General features: G+C 38.1%; 3 protein-coding genes across 3 annotated transcripts; 2 read left to right on the top strand and 1 right to left on the bottom strand.

Annotated features, from left to right (window-relative positions):
- The first annotated feature begins 364 nt into the window (after positions 1-364).
- On the top strand, positions 365-6,476 carry LOC148426097 (uncharacterized). The gene is made up of 11 exons (XM_088410564.1): positions 365-732; positions 821-893; positions 1,506-1,539; positions 2,526-2,636; positions 3,040-3,171; positions 3,256-3,373; positions 4,729-4,769; positions 4,859-4,966; positions 5,092-5,114; positions 5,658-5,721; positions 5,789-6,476. Exons 1-11 carry the CDS (start codon positions 692-694, stop codon positions 6,067-6,069), a joined length of 1,026 nt encoding a protein of 341 aa, XP_088266690.1. The 5' UTR covers positions 365-691; the 3' UTR covers positions 6,070-6,476.
- A 766-nt stretch (positions 6,477-7,242) lies between these two features.
- LOC148426096 (tumor necrosis factor receptor superfamily member 5) lies at positions 7,243-12,275 on the bottom strand. The gene is made up of 6 exons (XM_088409629.1): positions 12,214-12,275; positions 10,382-10,523; positions 10,179-10,304; positions 9,901-10,035; positions 8,380-8,484; positions 7,243-8,260 (listed from the first exon to the last, which is right to left on the bottom strand). Exons 2-6 carry the CDS (start codon positions 10,521-10,523, stop codon positions 8,175-8,177), a joined length of 594 nt encoding a protein of 197 aa, XP_088265755.1. The 5' UTR covers positions 12,214-12,275; the 3' UTR covers positions 7,243-8,174.
- Positions 12,276-15,738: 3,463 nt separating this feature from the next.
- tnfrsf1a (tumor necrosis factor receptor superfamily, member 1a) lies at positions 15,739-23,204 on the top strand. The gene is made up of 10 exons (XM_088410671.1): positions 15,739-15,881; positions 16,972-17,070; positions 17,166-17,271; positions 17,833-17,958; positions 18,161-18,316; positions 18,651-18,729; positions 20,048-20,103; positions 21,319-21,491; positions 21,563-21,671; positions 22,562-23,204. The coding sequence occupies exons 2-10, from the start codon at positions 17,017-17,019 to the stop codon at positions 22,885-22,887; spliced, it is 1,185 nt and encodes a 394-aa protein (XP_088266797.1). The 5' UTR covers positions 15,739-15,881; positions 16,972-17,016; the 3' UTR covers positions 22,888-23,204.
- The last annotated feature ends 2,452 nt before the right edge of the window (positions 23,205-25,656 follow it).

Below are 25,656 nucleotides of genomic sequence, written 5' to 3'. Positions count from 1 at the left end.
GTGACTGTAAAACCACAAACAAGGTGTTAACTTGAGGTGTGAATAATAAAACAGAAAAAAAGAATTGAGCGCAGACAGAGGTAGACCAACGCCTGACGAGTGACGCACCAGAAAAAGAAAAGTAAAATGTCGCCTTCCGTCACGGGCAAAAATACACCAACGAACTGATGGACCGACGATGAAAAGAGGACTGGCGAAAAAAATGTAAGTAACCCACCTCTGTTCCCAATTCCCATTCCCAATGAGTTTCTTTGTTTTTTTTCATCCCCTTCCACAAAATTTAGCCGATTCACATTCCAATGTCAACATATTGCAAAAATTCACGCCACAGGGGCTAGTCTTTTTTTCATTCCAAATGTATACGCTTACCTACGCACCCGTGTTCTACTTCGTTTAGAATCACGTTTCAATATTTTTTTCTGTTAGCGTTTCAGCGCCGTTTATTATTATATTTTGACTGTTCCTATTCCCCGACAAGGAAAGTTTCATATACGGCACCCTATCTTTTAAGTCAACACTGCGAGTTTCCGATCAGCCCGGCTAGCTTCTTGAGTACGGTAATCGGTGAAATCGGAGGTCCTGCGCGCGCGCGCCGGTGCCGAGTGGGCGGACGAGACGTCGGGCGGGGAGGAAAAAGTGACGTCGACCGAGGGGCGGAGGCGAGCCGTATGAAAAGTAACAGAAAGTAAAGATGCTGAGCAAAGCTCTTCCGCAGAATCCAAGCCGCCAAAGGTAAAAGAAAAGCTTGCTCGACGTACTTGAAATACCATAAAAATGTTTGTGTTTGCTGATTTTATTTTTTCATCATGCTGCAAAACAGGATGGGCCTGAAAGCGCAATATGTTGCGAGTCTACTTTTGGCGTGTGCGCAGCTGCTGCTCACCTTGCCGCTGGTAAGATCGCTTCCTCCTTGAAAAAAAGTGCTGACGGCGCCAAAACCTTGGCTATTAGGAAAGTAGTAATTGCCATCAAGGAAGGATGGGATTTAAAATGTGTAAATGATATTAAAAAATTCAAAGTATGTGTAAGGAAGTGTGTAGTATATGATTTATGTGCATATAAACTTTCTTAAGTGAAAGACTTATATCTTTGCATTTCTGGGAGGAGCTAAATTTAGCCAGGGTTGTTAGTGGAAATTACTGCGAGTTTGATGTTTATGTTTTGCGTTTTCTGGGTAGCTATTGTAGTTGTTGTTATGCATTTTTATGACTATATATGACGCGTGTATGCATTTATATTTACATATGTGTGTATGTGAATATATGTATATGTAAATATATATACGCATTTCTGGGAGGAGCTTAATTTAGCCAGGGTTGTTAGTGGAAATTACTGAGAGTTTGATGTTTATGTTTTGCGTTTTCTGGGTAGCTATTGTAGTTGTTGTTATGCATTTTTATGACTATATATGATGCGTGTATGCATTTATATTTACATATGTGTGTGTATGTGAATATATGCATATGTAAATATGTATACGTATGCTCACTAATGCACCTTTGCAGGCTGAGAGGAAGCAGTGCAAGATGTGCCCTCCAGGTGAGAAAAAACAAAAACTTTTCTTCTATTGCTGTTGCAAAATGTTGACCCGATAGCACCAAATACAAAATAATATTTCCCCGCACGTGAAAGTAACAATTGAGCGTTATATTGAACAGTTGCCACTAAGCGTTTCTGAAAGCTCGAGGCAGATTTGATTTACATAGCAACACGGGGGGCTGGAAGCTGATTGGACACAAAATAAATAACGTCTGGGACAAATTAACTTCCTGTTATGTTGTGGGTCAAAGTGACCCATTTGAAAGGTAAAGTAAATATTGAATGCAGAGTTCTGCTTAGCTTATGTATAAGCAACATCCATTAAATTTTTGGCTTTTTTTTTTTAAAGCAAAACCCTACACCTCGGGTCAAATTGACCCGGGATGTTATACTATTCCAGATAGTCAAACGTAACACATATAACTTAACCTTGCTACTTTGTGGGATTTTGACACTTTTGTACAAATGCACACACCGCCGGGTCATATTGACCCAGAGACGTTATTGCTGTTCATGAGAACTGAATATAAATCACATGTTAAAACGAAATATTGGCTTTGGACGATACGCATTTCGGAGAAATTCGGGTGACTAAATAGGTCCCGGGTCTAAGTGACCCGAGGACATAATTGCTGTTTCTTGCAGACAAACATCACCGTTTCTTGGAACAAATGCGGTTGAAGTTGTAAATGTAGCTCCGAGTTTTTTGCAAAGATGCGTCATCGAGTCCAATGACGTCGTAGAGTGAAAAAAATCAAACTTCTTTTCCTCACAACGCTTTGACTCACGCCTATTCCATATCAATGAATCAGAAGATGGTTTGAAAGGCGTTTGAAAGTATAACTGCATTTTTTTTTGGGGTCTTTTCTCACGCCCTACTTGACGCCAGCTCACGCTCGCTGACCACATCCTGCCTGCTCGGTGGCTCGGCGCCACCACACGCTTTGCACATCATGCCTGTTTCAGTTGTTTTCGTATCACGTCAGGTCAGTTCCAGAAGTCTTGCGGATGGTGCGCGCCGTGTCCCGCCGGGAGCTACACCGACCAATGGAACCGAGAGGACGTCTGCCATCGTTGCTACGGCGACTGCAGGCCCGGTAAAGTGACCTTCTTGCTGGTCACATCATTAGGCACACCTGTAGGATCCAAAAACATACAATGGAAACGCTGACCACGCCCACTGGTGAAATTTTCTCACACGCAAGTGAAATTGTTTATCACAAACTTGAAAAATTCACGCTGAATAATTAAAACGATTCCATAACAACACAAAAATTCAATCAAATCAAGCACCACTGTAATATTTTCACACACACTACTGAAATTCGCTCTCACACATGAGCAAAATCCTCTCACATGACAGAAAATTAAAAAAATTTACACAACTGAAATACACAAAAGTGTACCTAATGTTATGGCCGTGTGTGCACTTGCACCAATTTTTGCCCTGCTGTGATGAAAGCCCATCAGACATTTTTTTTTTTTTTTTTTACTTCTTAGAATTCAATCAGAGGGTGCTGGCAAACTGCAGCAGCACGTCGAACCTCAAGTGCACATGCCAGGGAGGCTTCCGCTGCGCCGCTGTGGCCGCGTATACCGACAACTGCAAAAACTGTGTCGCAACCACAACGGGTAAAACACTTGTGCTTGACATTAGAAATTCCTCTTTGTCAGTTTGTTTTTGGTTTAAGCGCCACATTTTGCCTGTTCCCTCAGTAACATCAACAAGAACGACGACAAAAACAACGACAACCACAGAAGAAGAAGAAAAGACGCCTTTGTTTTCATTTTCGGACGTTAGCGGTATTGCTGACAGATTGTGTTCATTTCCCGAGTAAGTATAATAATCCCACATATATCTATTATTAAACATTAAATGGAAAGCATTGAAAGAAGACACCAGGGAGCTGAAATTTCACCCACATGATGACAACATATCAAGATTTCATCATGGCACAAGCACATCGTGCCTTTTCTTGGTTGTGCACACACTTTGCTAACTTTTCCTCATTTTGTAAATCCTTATAAAGGCGTTATAATTAAAGTTATTTGAGAATATTTTTTTTTCTTTCATCCACTCAAATCAGTGGCAACAGTTCCATCCATATATATGTGGGTTGAATTTTTAACACCCACAAAAAAAAATGAAAAATGGTATGTTCTGTCTATGTAGCCTGTAAAGTGAAGATGACATAGCTATCAACTGGTCCCTACCGCCACCTACTGTCTTGAGGTGAAACACAAGTCAACTAAGATTTTAGTTTGACTGCCGCTCTATGGAATGTTGCAGAAATCGCAGGAAAATCAATGTAATAAATCCTATTACCATGCATCTCAAAAAATTTGATTATAATGCTTTTATATGGTTCAAAATTTGGGCAATGATTATTTCTGTATACAAAATCTCGTACGTCCAGCCGCAATTACCTAGAAATGTTATAATCGTTGCATTTTCAAATTTTACTTGTTTAAATCATCTGCTGGAAATTTAAGCTCCCTGGTGTGTTTTTTTCCTATTGGTTCTCTTATGATATCATAAAAAACAAAGTGACATTACAACCACAGTAGTGATTTTTTGCTAGCTAAAACAGCACATTCGAGTAAGCCTGCTTTGTTGAAAAGTGATCAGTAAGAACATTGTCTTTTATGTCTATTAAACCGGTTATAAAAGTCATCCGACAGCTCTCACCACTGAAGCAGACAAGTGCTGCTAGCCGCTAACACTGCTAGCATCCAGCGCTGCTAGCAATTAACGTTGGAACGGCCGCTAATCACAGCCACCAAGCGGCGTATAATACCAAATTAGCATTATAGAGTCATTTCTTAACATTATTAATTAGCATAATTAGCAATTGAGCTTGATTTCGGGACAATTTAGCGTTGTTGATGTCGTGAATGAGTCAAATCAGCTGTTAAGGAACAACATGCTACCGGGTTTTACTTCAAAATAAAAGCGCATAAAGGCCTTCGTGTTAATATGTTATTTGTTTGTTATTTGTTGCTGCGGTTAGCTTGTTAGCTTCTCTTCCTGACAGTGAAAGCTAAAAAAAAAAAACCTTCAATCTTTTTTTTTTAACCAAGGTAGTCAAATTACTGGAGGAATCGTAACAACTTATATCACTGATCGTTTCTATTTGCATCCATTACTGTTGTATGATCATAACTGAAAGCTAAATATGTATGACGCAGATGTGAGGCTCAGCGGGGAAACAGCTCACGCACCGACAACGGTTAGTCGCCTGTTTTATATGAGAACGATGTCGCGCTTTGTCGCCGGTTTACCAAATGTGTCCTTTTCACGTGGTAACGGTGAGTCCAGGTCCTCCGTTGGTGGCCGTAGTTTTCCCCTTGGTCGTCGTGGTAACCGCGGCCCTGGCGCTCCTGCTCTGCATCTGTCGATCAGAAGAGGAAACATGCTTGAAGCGAGGTATGATGGAAAGCCCGTTACAAATGTGATTGATTGATTGATTGATTGATTGATTGATTGATTGATTGAATGGATTTTAGTAAAGGAAGCAAGCCTGCTATAAATATTGAATTTATGTCTTCCAGCTGTGGTGAAGTTACGCAACAAGGTGAGTGATACACACAAGAAGACTCATTGAAGACTGTTAAATCACCGTGGTTGCTTTGGCGCCATCTTGTGGCATTCAATAGCCAATTTTGGGCCAGTGTTCAAGTTTTGGCAGGAGATCGCTGCATATATTTTTATACACACAGCAACGTATTGCAGTGATTCTCAAAGTGTTGTACATCAGCTCCCTCTAGTGGTATGTGAAAGAATTACTGAAATGTTAAAACGGCATTTTGTTTTCCGTGCAAAATATTTTGGTGCAATTCAGTTTTTAATTTTAAGTGCAACGCAATTGATCGTGTAGAAATGTTTTTGGGGCAATTTTTGTCTAACGGTATTTTTTAAAGTTGTACTTAGAATCTTTTGATGGATTTTTTTTTTTTATTGTTCCTTTTCTAAAAAACTAGGAGAGTGCCTAGTTAAACATGAATGTTTTAGCAACAAAAAATATTGAAACGATTATTATAAAATAATTTGATTGAAAAATCATGATATAAAGAGAAGCGGGGTTCCACTCATCTCACAATGGATGTTTCCTGTCCAGGGTGGTCCAAACGCTGCAGTCAAGGAGAAGGAGTCGACTCAGCCTTTCCCCATCGACCCTAGCGGTACGAGCTCTTTTTTTTTCTTTTTTTGTCCATCTCAGCGCTCCTCATTAAGAGACACTTCAATCAGGTGCAATCCACGTCCACAACGCCGAGACGGTGGTCATCAGCTGGCTCAGTCACTTCGCCGGCCAAGTGGGCTCCTTGACGGAAGCCAGACAGGCCATCGAAAAGGAGATGGAGGACGACGATGAGGACGAGGCAGAGGACGGCGACCCGCCGTCTCCTCCTCGTCCGGTCTCACCTAGCGTCCCCCTCTCTGAGGAGGAGAGGAGCTTCCAGCCCGTCTTTTCCCCCTCGCAGGAGGAAGGCAAAGATTGTCACGTGTCCAAGGAGGAAGCGGAAGCCTGAAGGTGAAGGATGGACAATATCTCGCTGGACAAATTATCTGTAAGAGAGACACACTGTCTACCGGGAATATATGAAGGGAAACTAGGAAGGCAAGGAAGAGGGGGGTGCAATGATTTAAATGGTGCACCATTTTTCTTGAAAATTTCTAGCAAGTACTGTATTTTACAATTAGGGACTTATTCACTGTGAACAGGAAAAGTCTACACACCCCTATTCAAATACTTGTTGTCATCATGAGTAAATCAGATCAGGGGAACTCATTTCGAAAGTATAAATTAATTCATTTGCATTGATGAGTTTTTCAATGGGGGAATTTTAAGCTTGGAAACAACTGACTCACTGACGACACGCAATTGCCAGTAGATGGCGATGCTCTATTTTAGAGTTGAAGAAGCAGTTTAGTGTGTTTGTGCGACTATAAATTATATATATATATATATATATATATATATATATATATATATATATATATATATTTATATTATTATTATTATTATTAGGAAAAGTTGCTGGATTTGATTCTATAGAATAAATATATTTAATGAGCAAAAATGTATGTATGTGCAGAGGAAGTGTGAAAAAAACATGTAAATATATATATATAATGTGCAGGTGCATTTAATTTAGTGTTTTCGAAAATGAAAAGCTGCATATTCTACAGGAAAATATTTTTAGAATGCCATATTGGTAGTCATGTGGTTTCCCTTTTGAATGTTTCTCGCGTAACAATCAAATTCCTTGAAATGGTAAATATGTACAATTATCTTTAGATTTTTAGCATATTATTTCACTTTACTGTAGTGAGTTTCACATTTTCGATTGAATAACTAGTGTATGACAAAGGTTCATGACATTGTGATGTATTTAGCTCTTTAAATAGTGGGCTCCGTTCTATTGTCTGAATTTATCTAAAATTCTAAAACATCTCAACACATCTTGACAGAAAAAAAATTACAGTTGATACCACTAGAGGGCGATACTTACCTAATTATAGAAGTAAAGTACAGTAGTACACGCTGACTTTTTTTTCCATTTCACTGTCGCAGCTTATACAAGCATAGATATTTTCACACAATCAAGTACTGTAATCCATTTAAACCTTAGATGTTTATTTTAAAAACCGATTTTATTCTTTCGTCAAAGAAACCCATACATAAAGAAACAAATCACAAAATTGATCAACTACACAAAATACATCCGAATCCAGCAAAGTGGGGAATACACAAACACATTTTCAACCACGTAACTGTTTTTTTTCAATATATTTTTAGCGTCATCATCATTTATCTCTTAAATTATTGTAGTACCAAAATTAACCTGTGAGAGGCGTTATAGTGCCGCAGTGCATGCAGACACTTTTGGACAATTTTAGCATCAACCGTGCGCATAATTAGAAGCGTACACCTCCTTGTAATTAACAAAAGTGTTCCGCGAAGGAATATTTTTATAGTGATCCCAAACGCTAATTATTGCCTCGAAATGTTTACTTTGTTTTGTCAGCTGTCGTTAGTTTAAAAAAAATACTTTATTTCATTCATTAAATGTTTTTTTAATGTTTTAATTTTTGTTGTCATGATTGGTAGTTTTCACTGATTAAAATAACATTGAATGTTGTGAACTATAATGATTTTAAAAAATCGTGCTATTTGCATTTGCTTTCGTTAAAGCAAAATCGTTTTAGCTGCCAAAATATATTCCTAAATGGGCCGGACCAATAAAATCATGGTATAGATTTATATAACTTTAAAACAACAGCTTCAAATTGCTTATTATTTTTTACTACTGTCAAAAAACAGTACAAGCACAACATCGCTATTAAGCCTCAAACATTAACATTATCATCAATCATAAAACATTTCATTTATCGTGTCTTGAGAAAAAATTCAGCTCATTTTTATTCTTTATAAAATCATCTTGCGGGCCGGATTAAGCCTGTTTTTTTTTTTCTGGACTAGACTTCTTAACCACGATATTTTAAGAAAAACGAAAACTTTGAGACAACAATGTGCACCTTTAACATTCATTCAAATTTTGATGTTGCGCGTTCCCTCTTCTTGTCCTTAAAACAAAACAAACAAACCGCTGGCAGTGTGTTCATGAACAAATCAAACCTCCGGACTTTGTTCACATTTGCCGTTCATTTCTTGGACGGGCTTGGACGCCTCCACTTCCTCCTCTGTGCCCGGCAGAGCTGCAACCGGTTTGACTTTTAATAACCACAGCAACGATACACAAAGCAAGCTTGCTTAATTATCTTCAATTATACACAAAAGGTCATATTATAAGATTCTCCCGTTTAATCGTACTTACGGCGTGTCCATTTGATCCGTCTTAGAAAAGGCAAGGCTAGTAAGAGGACAATGACTGCACTGGCGGCACACACGGGGAGAACTTCACTTGAGTGCCACTTGACATCTGAAAGACAAAAAAAAAAAATTAGGCCTGTGGACCATATACAGTCCCAGCGTTCCTCAATTAGCCTTAAGAGTTGTGTAATAGTTTGTTTTAATTTGTTGCATTGACATTTACCCTCCTGAGAGACAGCCTTTTCATTTACGTCCACTCTTGTGTCCATTTTGTCTCAGCAAGACGATGTTATTTGCATACCAGCCAAACATGTGAGATATCATTGGAAAGGCTAGGATATCTGTTACTGGGGTGCGCTAGGACTTAATAAGGTATCTCAAACGAGTCAAAAGCGATAACAAATGTCCACAACCGTGGACACAAATGAATTGGCTGGCTCGTGGGAGGATATAGGGAACATCTATTCATTCCATCTCTTAGCTAATTTATGAGCTTTGTACCATCTGTTTTTGCTAGCTTGCTAAGGTATCTTTGTTAATTCTTAGCTAACTAGCTTAGCAGTCTATCTATCTATCTATCTATCTATCTATCTATCTATCTATCTATCTATCTATCTATCTATCTATCTATCTATCTATCTATCTATCTATCTATCTATCTATCTATCTATCTATCTATCTATCTATCTATCTATCTATCTATCTATCCATCCATCTATCTATCTATCTATCTATCTATCTATCTATCTATCTATCTATCTATCTATCTATCTATCTATCTATCTATCTATCTATCTATCTATCTATCTATCATGGTTAAGTGGCAGTAATGGCTGCTTTTTTTTTACACTTGAATAAGGAAGGCAATTTCAAAGCGTGACAGCAGTGTTGTTGCGGTAACAAACCACAAACATTCTTATGCGACACCTCGGCTTACAATTGAAGTTTTTGACAGTCATCTAATTGGCTGATTTGTGCCTTGACTTGCAAGCAAAAATGGACTGCTTATTGCCATTTGTTTTGGGGGTTTTTTTGTCAACAAATGACTGTAAAACAAAAAATAAAAGGAGAATTATACATTGGTTATCCAAACTTTATAACCTTGAACGTTTGCTAGCTCAATGCTAAAACACAAAGAAAGAAAAAACACTTGTAAACAGAAAATATAACAATAGTCACAGCAATCTATTTCGTAAATCCTTTATTTTCCACCATTTTACAAGGCAAATAACGTCATCTAATCTGATGAAACTAGCAGTGATGTTGCAGTAGTTACAGTATAAGCAACAGATATCTGAACACAAATGGTGTGGCAACACATGTAGACTGATAATATAGCAATCTTTACAAGTAGATCCTTTACTATCAAGGAAATTATAACTGCGCCTGAGCTCCTGAAATTAGCATTGAGGTTGCGGTGGTTATAATAAGCAACAGATATTTGAACACAAATGGTGTGGTAACACATGTAGACAGACAATATAACAATATTAGTATCTGTGTTTGAACAAATGTTTGGGATTACCTGTGGTGTTGGACTTGACTGTCGCGGCTATGAATGAACACCGCGTGCACGCGTCATCTGCGCATCCGAAGCCCGCTTTGCATTTGCACACGGCGTTCTGAAAAGTTCGGCAGTGGGACTTGTACTCCATATTGGCTAAAAGGCAGAAATCCATTTTAGAACGATGTCATTTGGGTCGATTATTGTAGCACAGTACCATATTGCCTTTACAAGGTATCTAAATGATTCAAAAATATTCTGACGTTTGATAATTAGATACCAATAAATCGTTCGCTCACGTTTGTCGCACATAGTGCAAACATTGCAGCTCATCTCCACGTTGTAGGAGTCGGTGTAGCGTTGGCCCGTGCAACGTCCACATTCAATCTCGCAAGTTGTCCGAGAACGCCGGGTCATGTGTTCACCTGCGACACACACACACAATGATCGCTAGTTGCTGTAGGTTGACCTGCCGCCATTGTTTACTCGCAGACGGCGTTACCTGGCGGGCATTTGTCACAGCAGCTTTGCGGGTTCTTCACGGGCCACGCGTATTGCGTGTCCTTGCATTGCGTGGACAGCGTCCAGGAGAACAAGCACAGGCTACAAAGGAATGAAAAAAGAAGATGCGGGAGCGTGCGCATCTGGAGGAAAAGGGAGAAATGGATTTAATACAGATTAGATTTCGATTGAATACATTTAGTCTAAGAGCGTTGGGGGTAAAACAAGTTCCCATGTAATTCGAGTGCCTCTGTGTACACAGCCAGGAAGAAGTTAAGCTAACCGCAGAAACAAGCGTTCATGCTATTTATGACAGTAACACGCCACCAACACGTGACGATGCCATCTTAAAAAAAAACAAAAAAAAAACTTCCCAAACTACATAATGACATTCTTGACTTGATATACTTATTTTGAAGTAGATCCTGGCAGCGTGTCGCGCCTTACCGGCTGACTCATCGCCGTCGTCAACATGACTTGCGCTGTCCTGAAAAAAGTTCAGTTGCTAACTATGCTAATTTAGGATACTTGAAAAAGACTTAATTACGCTGACGTATAATACAGCGCCTGTCACCAGCAATTAGCAGTAATGAGCAGCACTAGCTAGATGCTAGTAGCATTAGCAGCTAGCAGCATTCAGTTTCCCCAATATAGGTCCATTAAAACTTAAAAAAAAATTATTTATTCAAGTGCACATTGTCAGTAAGCAGTCAAGCTAACCACTACAAATGCTGCAAGGACATCAAAGCCTTGGTACACTTTTTTTTTTTAAATCAGAAGCAGGTGAGGTTTCACAGCACAATGGCTGGCTCGACTCATCACTGATGTCAACAACACTACGTTGTCCTGAAATCAACGTCAGTTGCTAAATAGGCTAATAAAGAATGATCAAAAAAGACTTAATTACACTGACATTGTATTATATGGCGCCTATTACCAGCGATTAGCAACAACTCCAATGTTAGCAGCTAGCAACAATAGCTGCAAGTGAGCAGCAAAAGATCTTAAAATAGGTCTAAAATCTCACTTATCATCTGTTGTCCATCTGTTGCCAATGACTAGCGACAGCTCCAACATTAGCAGCTAGCAGCGATGAGCAGCATTTGATGCTAGTAGCGTTAGCGGCTAGCAGCACTCAACTTCTCCATGTAAGCTGGCAATTTAAGACATAAATGATTCCATTCATAGAGTTCCTGTTCCTACTGATCACTTTTGAACCGATCAAACTTACTCAAATGTGCTTTTAGCTAGCAAAAATCACTACTGGTGTTTTGATTGTCGCTACATTCTTTGCAGGCAACGATAACAACGCTTTTCGTACGTGACAATTTATTTAGTAGCTGTAGCATCAATGATACTGCAAATCATCATAACATTATGATTATAATTCAGAGTTTTCAAGTTCATGGCTTCCTTATCCGGGTTGTAAACACCTCAATTATAACTCTCGCTTCCTCTACTAGCCTGTCACTCATCTGCCACTTGTTCGCCACGAGACCTAGCGAGTCACCGCCCCGGATTCAGTCAACATTTCTTCCTTGTCACTTTTTGCCTAGTGCTTAGTGTTGGGTTCAGTTGGTTTATTGAAGCATGACGAGTTGACTTGTCGTAAATTGTTGCTATTAAAATGCAATACTTAGTTAGTTAATATAGCAAATTTAACTAGAGTACACAAAAGCTAGCCTAACACAAGTTGCATATTTTCACACAAAGTAGAAATGACCTAATGCAGTCCAGTAAAAAAATGATCAAAGACGTGCACATCCGTCACTGGGAGTGAATGAGTTAATTTCTGAAATGCAGCAAAACTTAAACTGGCAGTGTGGCACTCACCGTGGATGAAGAAACACAAAAACCGCAGCATGAGCCCCCCGTCGCTAACCGTCAAAGTGAACAGGGGCCCCGCAAGTGTGTGACTTTGACTACTTTTAAATGTCAACTCTGACTCATTGTGGAAACCCAGCGACAGGACGGTGCCTTTCAAATTTCACGTCAGCGACCACCTGCATCTGCAGGGGCCCTCGCAGCCATCTCTTGACATTTGTCAAAAATCTTCTCGTCTTATCCTCCAGGAACTTACTTATTCTGATTAATGGCTGTGCAACTACGTCTGACTTACTCGATCGTGATGAAGGCCATCACCCCAAAACAAATAAATAAATAACATAAACATATATATATATATATATATATATATATGGCTGAAGCTGGGGCTGCTTTGCTACTCCTTGCACTGGTTGTCTTGAAACTGTGAAGATTACAATGAATTCTGAAGACTATCAAAGTTTTCTGCAGTGATTTGGGTCAAACGAGTAATGCAATACTTATTTCAATTCGACCCAATTTTCTGGGTGCTTTTTGTGCAAAATGACCACGTTTTTTGCACAATAATCTAGAAAACTGGGTCAAAGTAATGGTCAATGCATGTTTGATCCCAAATGGGTTATTTTTTACCTGATTGGTTTTAGATTGTGGGGTCTAATCAAGCCAAATAGTTAGTCTATATCCCTTTTAGACCCAAATTGGGTCCTTTTTAACCTAACAGTTTTTATTGTTATTTGGTTCTTCAACTCTTTGGAACGTAAAAATTTGTTTTTTAGAACTAAAAAGTTGGGTCGTACCTTTTATGGTTCAACACGGGTTATGTTTGACCCAGTTAATATAAAGTTGGACAAAGTTGTTTGTTTGTTTGACATCGTAGTAGGTTTTTTTTTTTTTTGTAGTTGATGTTAAAGTCCAAAAGCAAGCAAAACAAGCAGCTCTATTGATTCGAGTCAGCAAATAGCGCTCAGGGTCCTAAATGACCACAATGAAGCAATATTCAAATGGCGGCATGCAAACTAGAAATACTCTAACATTTTCCATTTATTGATTGGTTAGTTTGATAGCAGGTTTACACAAAATTGGCCATTCCATTCAAAACGTTTTAGACCACCTTTTGATGGATTGTTTTACGTTTTAACTATACATATATGAGTGCCACTCTTCATGAACCTTAAAATATCTTCTGTGAGCCGAGAGATTTCATTTAGCTAAAAAAAAAAAGGTGTGATTTGTTGTTTATTCTTGCTTCTTGGTTACTGTCCACATAAAAAGGGGGCACTGTGAGTGGAAAGTTGTGCTGCACACTACTGCCACCTATAGGCCTGGAGTGAAACTGTTTTGATGCGTCGTATCATCTTTTACCCTTGTGTTGTATTATGTCCATTCTCTGGACAAATTTGTCCACATTTCACTCATGATATTTTAGCCAAGGGATGACACTTTTCTGGAAGTGTGATAGCAAAATGGTCATGCCAGTCCAAACTTTGAAATGATGTCGCCATCCGGGTGAAATTTCAGCTCCCTGTTGTTAGTTAAATTAGTTATTTGCAGCAAGCAATGCGTTATTATTTTTCTATACATGCCAACGACATATCGTAGAATAATTAACTCATTCCATGCCGCCCAGAAAAAATGGACGTCTATAGCCGTCATTGGCAATGAATGAGTGAAATGTTCTTCCACTAAATTAGTTATTTACAGCGAGCAATGCATTTTTATTCTTCTATACATGTCAACGATGTATTGTAAAATAATTAACTCATTCAATGCCTGCGAAAATGGATGTTTATAGGTGATATTGGCAATGAATGAGTTAAGAGCAAATTAATTGGAACATGAAGCAATTGCTGAGTTGCATTATAGTAGAAAGCATGTGTCTTTATTATGTTAAGTTGTATTCAGACTTTCTGAAGTTGCTGAATAAAATATACTCGGAGATACCACTTCAAATGTCGCTCCAAAGTTTAATAAATTAGACACGGATGATTAAAAAATGAATCACTCTTTTATGTCTTTACAATATATTCAAAAATTATATCTGAGGTGAAAACTTTATGACCGGCAGGTTGTTTTTTTTTTTTAATTTGGTCTCACTATGTCACAGATTTTTCACACATGGTGTATTCACTTGCAATAAAAAGTTTCAATGATGAAGTGTTAGCTTCACCTAATGATAAAGCGAAACATAAAAAGTTGTAAATACACGTGGTGGTAAAGAGATACTCATCTAGCTACCATGACTTCATTTATTGTGATATGAGTGTATGGGCGAAAAAAAAAAAAAAAAAAAAGCACAGAGAGGCATTTTGAACGTTTGCTAGTCATGGTGGTTCTTTTTCAGTACACTACCGGCTTGAACTCAATTCCACCATGACACGTGAAGTGCGAAACAGGAAGTGTCTGACTTGATGAGTCAACGCAACGATCGTGAGCGCGTTTGCTGCCAGTTGCGACTGTCACATGTCCAGTTTGACACAAGGACATTTCGGGGTATGAATCCTCGCCACTTCTTTGCGGTGGTGAACTATATTCAGTGGCTTTTTGAGTAATACGCTAAATACACAAAAGAAAACGCTTTCATCATAAAGAGATAGAGTGAGGTCAAAACAATGCTCGGTTTTTAATTGGAAATGTCAGCCGCATCTTTCAACGATGTGTCATTTATTGTTACTGAAGTTTGCATTGGTTTATTGTTGAAGCGGTGTTACTTCGCATGATTTGATTGTTGAAGTGTTTTTTTTACAGGTTTGTTGTTGATAGTGGATGAGTCAGCTGACCTTTAATTCTCACTTGGTGACGGTTGTGTAGGTGATGGGGGATGCTGTTCTGTACTTTGCCATTTTTTTACTTTGCTTTCACATGAAAACATGTGAAAGCATTAACAGCATGGGTGACCAAAAATGATCTAATTTTTCGGCAGCCGTCTTTCCGCAATCTACTTCATTTGTCCTTCCGTTTGTCTGTCTGTCTGTCTGTCTGTCTGTCTGTCTGTCTGTCTGTCTATCTATCTATCTATCTATCTATCTATCTATCTATCTATCTATCTATCTATCTATCTATCTATCTATCTATCTATCTATCTATCTATATAGCAAGCAAAGCTATCTACATAGCCAGCTAGCATTTTAGCTAATAAAATATCTATCTATCTATCTATCTATCTATCTATCTATCTATCTATCTATCTATCTATCTATCTATCTATCTATCTATCTATCTATAAAGCTAGAAAGCTAGCTTTCTATCTATCTATCTATCTATCTATCTATCTATCTATCTATCTATCTATCTATCTATCTATCTATCTATCTATCTATCTATCTATCTATCTATCTATCTATCTATCTATAAAGCTAGAAAGCTAGCTTTCTATCTATCTATCTATCTATCCATCCATCCATCCATCCATCCATCCATCCATCCATCCATCCATCCATCCATCCTTCCATCCATCCATCCATCCACTTGTTGTCCGGATAGGGTTAAATGCCCAAGTGCCCCGTGTTCCTTGAAACTGTTGCGTGAGTCTCTGAACAATTTCCCGTCAATAGGTCCCGCCTCCTCGCTCCTCTCGGCGTTCTTTTCGTCCCGGCGTTTACCTGTTTGCGTTGCTTATCGCAAAACCACAATTAAAAGCCGGATCGGGATCGTTTCGGATCTTGACACTTGTTGTCCAGGTAAGAGCCGAACTCAAGTGGGATTTTACGCACCGAGTCAGCGAGCGTTCCACCTTCACGTGGGCGCCGCTCAAACCGGAAACCGACCTGAGACGATCGAAACAAAATACCTCATTTTCAGACTACATTCGAATCTATCGCCGTCAACGAGCGATGTTTTTATTCGTCACCCTGACAACTTTACGCCTGATTGAAATCCGTGCGTCTCCTTACGCGTAATACCCCGGTCGAACTCTCCTGTCTTTCGGCTGACTTGATTTTTTTTTTTGTACCTCGTTTAACGTAAGCATCTTGGAAAAATAAATGAAAAGTTAGTTGACGTGACATATCTCAGTCTGTCCCATTTGCAGTACATAATGTAAATGCTAATTTAGCTCTACAGATAGTGTAGGTTTTGTAATAAATAAGTAAAGTGAGTAAAATGCAACACAAATACAATAATAGTAATTTCCTGGAAGTTCAGATTGCTAAACTTGGAAAAAAACAACAGTCATGCCAATCTACCTCTTAAATTGAATAACTAAATAAAAATATCCCCTTCTAAAAAATAACCTCTTCAAAATGGAATAAAAATAACTAACATTAGTAATAAGAACAAGAATACATGTGTATTAGAATGTTATTCATATTCACTGCATATTCAACTACAGACTTCTTTTGACTAAGCAGTGATGCTCATGCACTTTAGTAAGTCTTTTTAAAACACAATTTTTCATGTAAATGTGTCTCGTAGTTTGAACGCTGATACTGCGACATTTTGGAATGGTTGGAATAATCGTGCGGCTGCCAAGAGAAACGCCTTTGAGAGGTGTTTTCAAGCAACTATGTGGTGGTGGTACATTGTTTGAACCAGCCCAACCAGAGTTTCCTCTTCAAATGACTTAATGATCCTCGTTTGTGTCCAGTTTTTTTTGTTTGTTTGTTTCTTGCTGCATCGCTCGTATTTTCAACTGTCAGCTCTATTTTCTTCTTTATGTGAATTTTAAAACGAACACCAATTGTGAGTGACGCATCATGTTTTCTGCTTGATAGAGCGCGCTTCAGACGATTCCAGTGAATCTATTATTAATGACAATTATTTTGATCACAGGTGAGCCGGCACCGATGGACTCGAGTGAACATTAGGAAGGCCGAGATGGGCTGCAGGGACAGCAAAATGGCTTCCCGTGGGATCCTACTGCTGTTGGCGGTCAGTAGCTTCTCATTTCAGCCTGATCAATTTTCGCAAAACAAAATGTCGTCTCATCAGCATCGTCTTTTTGTTGTTGTTGTTTTTTTTCACAGTGCGTGCTCGCACCCACGTCGGCGCAGGCTCCCACTGTCAAGGAGAAGACGTGTCCGTACGGAGACTATTCTGAAAATGGGATATGTTGCAACAAATGTTCACCAGGTGAGTTGTCGTTATTAAAACACTGAACAGTCACTGTATCGCAGAGTAAAATTTTGATTTCAAAAAAAAAATCTCTGGAAGTTGATTTAAGTGTTTATTTGATGGTAAAGTGTTGGTATCTCTAGGTGTATTTTTTCCAGCAACAGCAAAACATAGATTGTGTATCATTATTATTATTATTATTTGATTTGTGTTTTATCTGATGGAAAAATTATGTCACTAATGACAATACGTATGTGTATTGTCATTAGTGACGTTACAAAATAAAGACTTCCAACGTTTTGCAAAAGATTCACTCTGAAACACTTTAGCAATAAGTTGCTTCATTTTCCAATTAATTTGCTCTTAATCAGCGCAGTAGTTTAGTTTGCTTTTGTAGTGACTTTTGGCTGTGACACCGCAATGATGACATTGGCGTTCTGAAGGGTAACGAGGAACAAAAGGGGACCTAGGATTGACCTTTGAGGGACCCCGCATGGCCATTTGCTCAGATTCAAAACTTCCAATCCTCACAAAAGAATTACAATTGTGCGAATTTGAATTATTGCTTCCGATGTACAGGTTTCAAACTGGTAGAAAAATGCAGCGCCGAGGGAATGAGGAGTAACTGCACACCGTGTCCCGATGACCAGTTTATGGACCAGATGAACTACTCTCCTAACTGCATGCGATGCAAAACCTGCAAAGGTAAGATATTATCATCATTATCATCCTCACTGGTAGAATATCAAATACATTTCCAAATGCACCCTAGTGGTGTCTTGAGGAAACTGATCGTATTATTTTCAGAAAATCACGTGGCTAATTAACATTAACATTTTAATGAACATTTGCTGTGCATTGCTGCTCAAACGGCTTCAGAGTGTTTTCCAAATGTCTGTCCCTATAGAGCAAAAGAATGAAGTAGAAATATCCAAGTGCAAACGGGACCGAAACACTGTGTGTCGCTGCAAGGACGGCTACTACGTCTTCATCATCGACTCGGAGACAACTGAGTGCCGTAAATGCACGCCGTGCAGTTCTGATGAGAGGGAAGTCCAAAAATGTAAGTCTTCTGAGTTTACGTTGTATATATGTGTGTGTGTGTTTCAATATTTAATTGAAAACCAATTGCCATCTTTTCTTAAATGAATTGTTAGTTGCATTCCCCGCATTTCACAGATGATTGCTATAGCTAACATAGCCTCATTAATGCTAATTATCAAACTTGTATTGCCTGTTTTATTCTTTTTTTGCTTGTATCTTTGTTTTTTAGCCAAATTCAAATGGAAAATCTGGCATATTTTAATGTGTGGGATTTAAAAAAAACAGTTTTGACATGTTTTGATATTTGATTGCCAATGGATTGTACGTTTTTTAAAATATGACTGTCTGTACAGGTAATTCGGAGAGGAACACAGTTTGCGAGTGCAAGGAGAATTTCTTCAGAGTGAACAGGAAATGCGAGCCATGTAAGAGGTGAGGGCGTGTTTGTGTGTGTGCTTTGTTAATTTCTTTAAGGAGGAGACTGCAACGGGGAAGTGGCTCTGTTGAACCGAAACTTTTTCCATCAGCAGCAGAAGAAAAGAGAAGCTATTCCGGCCTAAATTTAGTCACTGAGACTTTGACATTAATACGACTGGAGTGTTCCCTTGTATGCATTCATACCAAACCGGATACTTAAATTGTGTTGTTTCGTGTTTTTATTTTCAGGGTAGAGTAAAAATTGTGTATTGAGAAAATGATACTTTGTAGCCCGATGAACTCTGCCTAGCAACGACCCTTGACCTGGAAAAAACGACGTTCCTGGGCTCGCATGAGATTTAAATTTGTCATGATGGATTTCAGTGGGAAGATATTTGAAAGTTATTTATTTTATTGATATATATTAAAGAAATAATACAAATAATAGAATGATAAAAAATATGTTTTTATTGAACTAAAGCAAATCGAGCATGCGATGGGACAAACGACTATGAAGCTTTTTGAACAATGCCAAGGCTAGCTCTGCTAGCAGGCTAGTTTGACGTTAGCCTGCTAGCTTGCTAGTAAGCTACTATGAGATTAGCTCACGAGCTTGCAAAAATTATTGTATGATTAGTATGTATTAGTATGATTATGATTATAGTATTACTAGGTTGCTCTTCCAAAAAACAGGTATGTGATTGGCTATATATTATAACATTAGCCTTAGCTAGCCCACTAGCTTATAAAAGTAGTTTATTAAGAGATGAACGTTCCAAAATAGAGCTGTTATCGTTCAGCCCAATGAACTCTGCAATGATGGTGTGACGTTAGCCTTAGCTGACCCACTAGCAGGCTAGTTAGTTAGTTCGCTTGCCTACTAGCAAGCAAGTATGAGATTAGCTCACTAGCTTGCTAGCAGTTATGGTAAGATGTGAGTTTACTAGCCCATTAGCAATCAGGAATGATAAAATAAAAAACGTTTTTCTACTGTTCTGACCTAAAAGCAAAATTGTGACGTAAACCACGTTGTATGACTTGCACACAAGCTAACATGTATGAGATTAGCTTACTAGCGAGATAGTATGATGTTAGCCTTAGCTATCCCCTTTGCTCGCTAGCTTGTGGATTGGCGTAGAATCAACTATACATATTTGGCCTTTTTTTTTTTTTAATCCAGTTTGGCAGGCCTGTTAACAACACTCATCTCTATGTGTCAAATTTGCGACTTATTTTTATTTTGACATGACAGGGACTTTAATGTTCAGTATGATAATATTTTTCTCATTTTTTACTGTAGTTGAAAAACACACTTCCTCTGTCTTTTCCACAGTTGCGTAGCAGATTGCAGACATCTTTGCAAGTCGCTTCCTTCCCATAAATCAGAGGGTAAGTACTGAAACCACTAGATTACACGAATGTCTTCAATTTAATATGGCATTTTTTGCCACACTTTCTAATATTTTAATGAGTTTATCAGTCTCCACATGATGTGAGCGCATGTTGCCACAAGCAAGCAATTAACATGTTTTCATGTAAAGACACTTGCAGTATGACAATGATACTTTGTGCATTCAGCCCCTATGTGTGAGTAACGATGTGTCATGCCATGTGTCCTGGCTTGTTGAGGCTCCACCACACGTCCAACTACACTAGACTACACTATTTTTTTTCAAAAACGTTTGTCTGACTTGTCTCAAGATGCACACACACTAATGAATGTAATGACGCACAACTGCAGTTTTAAAAAGCTAATGCAATACTTTCTTGGCAGGTTTTTTTTATGCTGGTTTAAAAGTTAAACATATAATGTAATACTCAAAGTACACTTGAAGTACACGTTATATATTTTTTGTGTTATATATTTCCTGTATTCTTTCCAAACTATTTAAAAATAACCCTAACCCACAGGCTAAAATAGTTTGTAGTTCTTTTTTCCCAGTAGTTGTTTTGTTTACAGTAAATATAGCTATACTGTACTGCTTTATTTTATAAGCGCGAAATTACATTTTATTGTGAAAATCAAAACGGATGTCGTTGCATGAGGAACTTCCTGTTTGACCGCAGCTTTGTGTCCTTAGCAAAGCACAGCTGGTATTTATGTATTTTGTAAAATAATTGTGTGCTATTTACTTAGTATAAATAAATAGGGTATATTCAATTTAAATTTGTATTAGAGAGTTGCTACAAATTATTATTTACTGTTAGCATTTAAGATAACGAGCGGCCGGCATTGTATTAGCGATTAGCATTTAAGCTAAGTACTAGCGTATTAGCGAACGTTAGCATGCTAGCTTAGTCTACTATTGATCATATACCAAACGAGGGGGTCACAGCATTTTGTTGTGCTGTATTTTATTTTAGTATTTTACACGTTTTCATGTTTTTCCAACGGTTTTACACATTTGAGTCAATTACTGTGAATAAGTGCTGTCATTTAGCTACTGCGGGGTCATACCAAGGGAAGAATAATACACCTCTTGCCCTCATACTTTTTACACAATTCTTAAATTGCATTTTAAATCATAAGTAACGACACAATAAAGCAAAGAATGTCGGTAGACAAGATTTTAAGTAACCCGAGTCCTTCTTGTGTCTCTGTAGATCCTGGAGAAAGTGGAAATGGATACCTTGTTCAAATTCTCTCTGCTGTAGTGGTTGTGGCTGTGATGATGTTGATCCTGCTCATTATTTATATGGGTGTCAAGCGCTTGACCAAAAAGGCGCTTCTCAAATCATCGCCCCAAACGTCGGAGGCGTCGCCGGAGTCGTCGGAGGTACGTCAACTGCGTGCGCGTGCGTTACGCGTGAAGTTCCGTTAACACTGCGTTGTCCGATCACGTGGCAGCCGCTGTTTGAGAACGAGGAAGTGTCATTCATAACGGTGATCGGTTGCCCTGAGACCACAGTGCCTAACAATGCCAAACTGCCCGACTGCGTTCCGCTGGAGATTAAAAGTAAGTGTTTGGACCTTGTAGCACGCAACAGACTGGGAGTCACACGTTTTGAAATAAGAGGCCAGTAAAAACTAAATGTATTTTATTCAGCAACTCCAGAAGATTGATTGTATAACTTGTGTTAATTTCTGGCCAGCCTGCTATATAATTATGCATCCGTATAACACTTAAAAAAAAAAGAAAGCATATAATGCTTTTCATTTTCCAATTAATTTGGTCTTTCTTTGAAAAGAAAAATGCACTGCTCCTGTCACGGCATATAAAAGCAACAAATTACCGTATTTTGTGTATAGGCCACACCACACTATAAGACGCAGGTTGTAACTATTTACGCAGATGGTACATGTTTTTTTTTTCCAATTTTTATTTATTATTTTTTTTTTCAAACTGCCTGGTAGAGCAACACCATGCCTTCAACACAGATTGTACATGTCTGCATATTTGGAAATAAGCTTTGCACCAACATATCTTCAACATAACACAGACACACTCGGATTGTTAGAATACTGCACCAACGCGACAGTAACATGCCTGTTTTGTTTACTAGTGGAGAGTGCTCTTGTTGGCAAGTAAAATAGCATTTCAAGCACAAAATCAACACTTTCATAGTGCCATCTTCTGTCTTTCTTTGTTTACTGGCACGATGCCCCCCCTGTGGCTGGTAAAAAAAAAAATATCTGCAGATAAACTGCACTGGACTAGGGCTGCAGGGTTCAAAGCATGAGAAAAAAAGTAGCGGTTACAGTCCAAAATTTACGGTAGAGTTTGGAAACCTGCAGAAAACCAGTTAAAATCTCACATATCCCCCAAAGTGCCATCACGTACCCACAGGGGTACATTTGCTCACTGACACCCCCTTAAACCATCTTTGCGCTCTCATCTCCCCATAGCCCATGACCTCATCTACACGGTGCTGGACTTGGTCCCCGTGCAGCAGGTCAAGCAGCTGGTGCGATCCCTGGGCGTGACCGAGACCGTCATCGAGCGGGCCGAGCTGGACCACCGCGCCAGCAAGGAGGCCCATTATCAAATGCTGAAAGCCTGGGCGGATAGGGGCTCGCAGGCCTGGGGTGGCGGCGGCGGCGGCGGAGGAGGAGGAGGAGGTCGTGGCGGACTCCTGCACTCGGCATTGCTGCAGGAGCTTTTGCTGAAATTGAGACACATGCACCTCGGGCGGGTTGCCGAGGAGCTGGAGACAAAGTACAACATTCACTAAATCTCAGATGGATGGCAGGTGGAACCAAAAAAAAATGCACCTGAATCAGGGTATTGTTCTCTGGATGGACCTCAAGGACAGGCCGGGCGCATTCCAAACTGGATGCTGTGTTTGCACGAGGAGCGAGACCACCTTTGTGGGGACGGATGAGCTCTCTGCTTTTTATCCTGACTTGAAACTACTGAGACTTCAATTTTTGGGGGATACCTACAGGATTAAGTAAATATCCTGCCAAAAGAACACCCTCCTCCTCCCCATCTTTTATGTAAATAAGTTACAAAAAGTGTATACCGAGGTTTAAAAAAACAACCTATGGACCAGGGAGGATTTTTTTTGTGTGTGTGTGTATTTTCACGCTAGTCTTGCTAGCATCCAAGTTAGGAACCTACGCGGAGGAATTTTGATGCATAAACATACAAATGCAGTCTAAAAGAAATGAGTTGTTTTCCCTGTTATTTCCCAAATAACACTTCAGGTTTTTTTTTTCTTTAATAACATTAATATATTTCTAAATATACCCTTTTTCGTGGAGAAAAAGACTGTTGATGTTGTTTCTCAAACTATTCACTTCTGTCTCGTTAGCCAATGTTTACTATCAAGGATGAAGGTTCTACTTTGAAAGTGAGAACACTAGATTTCAAACCAAGTTGCTGGAGCAAAACAAGCTGCTGTTTGAAATCAGAGGTCAATTAAAAAATAACTTTTTATTAATTTTGGAATACGTTTCTCGGTGTGTATGTATATATATATATATATATATATATATATATATATATATATATATATATATATATATATATAAAAACAATAGATTTTATATATATACGTATATATATATATATATATATATATATATATATATATATATATATATATATATATATATATAATATATATATATATATATATATATAAAAACAATAGATTTTTTTAATAATTTTGGGAGTTTCAATGATTTAATAAATAATATATACAATTTCATACCTTTTACTTGTGCAGATGTAGTGATATTAAAGGCATTTATATATATATTTAATATAAATAACAAAATATATTAATATTTGAGAAGTGTGTATATATATATATATATATATATATATATATATATATATATATATATATATATATATATATATATATATATAATGTGTGTGTGTGTGTATTTAATATAAATAACATATATTAGTACAACATTAGTACAACAAATGAGAAGTGTGAATGGTTTGTAAAATAATAACACTAATTACAAATTCAATTTTTTTTTCACCATGAGGGCAAACGGCTGAAATTATGTTTTGTTATATAATAGGTCAAAGGTAACATAGGTGCTACCAAATAAATATTTATTCTGGAGGTTTTGCAAGGTTTAAAGTACCTAAGCTAGCAGTGTCCTGTTTTGAGTGGGAAGCTTCATTTAACAAGCATAACATGCTGTTTTTTTTATATAAAATTATGTACTGTATATATATTGGAATTATCTTTTAAATTTTCATATTGGATGGATTCCATTGTGCAGCAGGCACTTATGTTAAGAATGTTGTTCACTGGATATTTTTAAACACAGCATACTCACAAAACAGAAATTTCAAGATTGGCCTGAAATGTGTTATTACAGAAGCGTGGAGCTGCCAATATGGAGTAAACATTTTTCAACAGCTAAAACAACTGGTTTGAATTTACTTGCAAATATGTTTAAATTTAGCCATTATTTACGTTAAAATGTAAAATTACATATACGTTTGAATGTACTTTTTGGCTAAATGCTAAAACTATAGCGTATTTGGACTATATTTAAATGAGGCTTTAAAAATGCACAGGTTATTAACCTTTGGCATTATGGGAAGAAATTGTGTTTACGTTTGAACAAACAAACAAATGCATTTGCAAACATGTTTCAGTGTACAGAATTTGTGGGCTGACATCTAAAAACTTAGCATTTTTTCCACATCTATTATATTTGGCCTATGTATGTTTTATAGCTGTGTTCAAAAATTAAGTTAGTTAACATTGTTTTTTTAGTAACCTTGATATTATGTCCATTCTGCGATTATTATGTCATGCATTTTTTTGTAAAATACACATGTCGATATTCCATGGCATTAAGGGAAAAAAAAAACGCTATGGTTTTAGCATTTAGCTTCCAAATATGTTTGAGTGTATTTGCAACTACATTCGAATGTATTTGTAAGTCTGAAAGAATTTGTCAGAATTATTTAGTGCCACACTTCCGTATTTTCTAACATATACAGGTGAATTTACTGTAATTTGATCACTTTTCCACCCATACCGAACAGCATTTGTAATATTAGTGACTATCAGATTTTCTTTTTTTTCCTTCAAGCTCCGCACCTTGTCTCAAGAGCCGCACCTCATTTCTCTTACCAGTCAGTCCCAGCCTACGTTTTTTTTTTTTTTTTTTTTTCACTTTGTAACATGTGCCAAGTTCAAGTGCAGTCTGGTTCTGGCCGCGTAATGGAATGACACCCGAACGCCAGCTGCACTCTGTGGTTGTTTGAATAAAGGATCAATTGATTTGCGCGAGGTTCCATTACCATTTTTGGGAGCGTTCAAGAGCCGATTTGCCGTCTGGTTATCTGACTTTCATCCTCTAGGAACGTCGCCCGTCTACATTCCAGCGTGAAGCCGTTAAAGTACAGGTTCTCCTTTGTAATTGCGGGTAACCCAATGAAGCCATGACGTAGGCTGTAGTTCTCACTAGTTTTTTTTTTTTTTTTTCTTTTGACTGTGACAAGTGTGACATGCAGAAAT

This window comes from Hippichthys cyanospilos, chromosome 3 (genome assembly GCF_059441005.1).
Source record: "Hippichthys cyanospilos isolate Australia breed blue-spotted pipefish chromosome 3, RoL_Hcya_1.0, whole genome shotgun sequence".
NCBI lineage: Eukaryota > Metazoa > Chordata > Actinopteri > Syngnathiformes > Syngnathidae > Hippichthys > Hippichthys cyanospilos.
Note: the sequence above shows the minus strand (reverse complement) of the source record. Positions and strands in the feature narration are given on the sequence as shown.

Bases quoted from the DNA above. Each gene is read 5' to 3' on its own strand.
- LOC148426097 (XM_088410564.1), top strand. From the start codon at position 692: ATGCTGAGCAAAGCTCTTCCGCAGAATCCAAGCCGCCAAAG. The intron at 3,374-4,728 runs GTAAGTATAATA...TGTATGACGCAG, and splicing joins AGATTGTGTTCATTTCCCGA to ATGTGAGGCTCAGCGGGGAA. The intron at 5,115-5,657 runs GTGAGTGATACA...TTTCCTGTCCAG, and splicing joins TGGTGAAGTTACGCAACAAG to GGTGGTCCAAACGCTGCAGT.
- LOC148426096 (XM_088409629.1), bottom strand. From the start codon at position 10,523: ATGCGCACGCTCCCGCATCTTCTTTTTTCATTCCTTTGTAGCCTGTGC. The intron at 10,305-10,381 runs GTAACGCCGTCT...TGTGTGTCGCAG, and splicing joins CTGTGACAAATGCCCGCCAG to GTGAACACATGACCCGGCGT. The intron at 8,261-8,379 runs GTAAGTACGATT...AACCGGTTGCAG, and splicing joins ACGGATCAAATGGACACGCC to CTCTGCCGGGCACAGAGGAG.
- tnfrsf1a (XM_088410671.1), top strand. From the start codon at position 17,017: ATGGGCTGCAGGGACAGCAAAATGGCTTCCCGTGGGATCCTACTGCTG. The intron at 20,104-21,318 runs GTAAGTACTGAA...GTGTCTCTGTAG, and splicing joins TCCTTCCCATAAATCAGAGG to ATCCTGGAGAAAGTGGAAAT. The intron at 21,672-22,561 runs GTAAGTGTTTGG...ATCTCCCCATAG, and splicing joins CGTTCCGCTGGAGATTAAAA to CCCATGACCTCATCTACACG.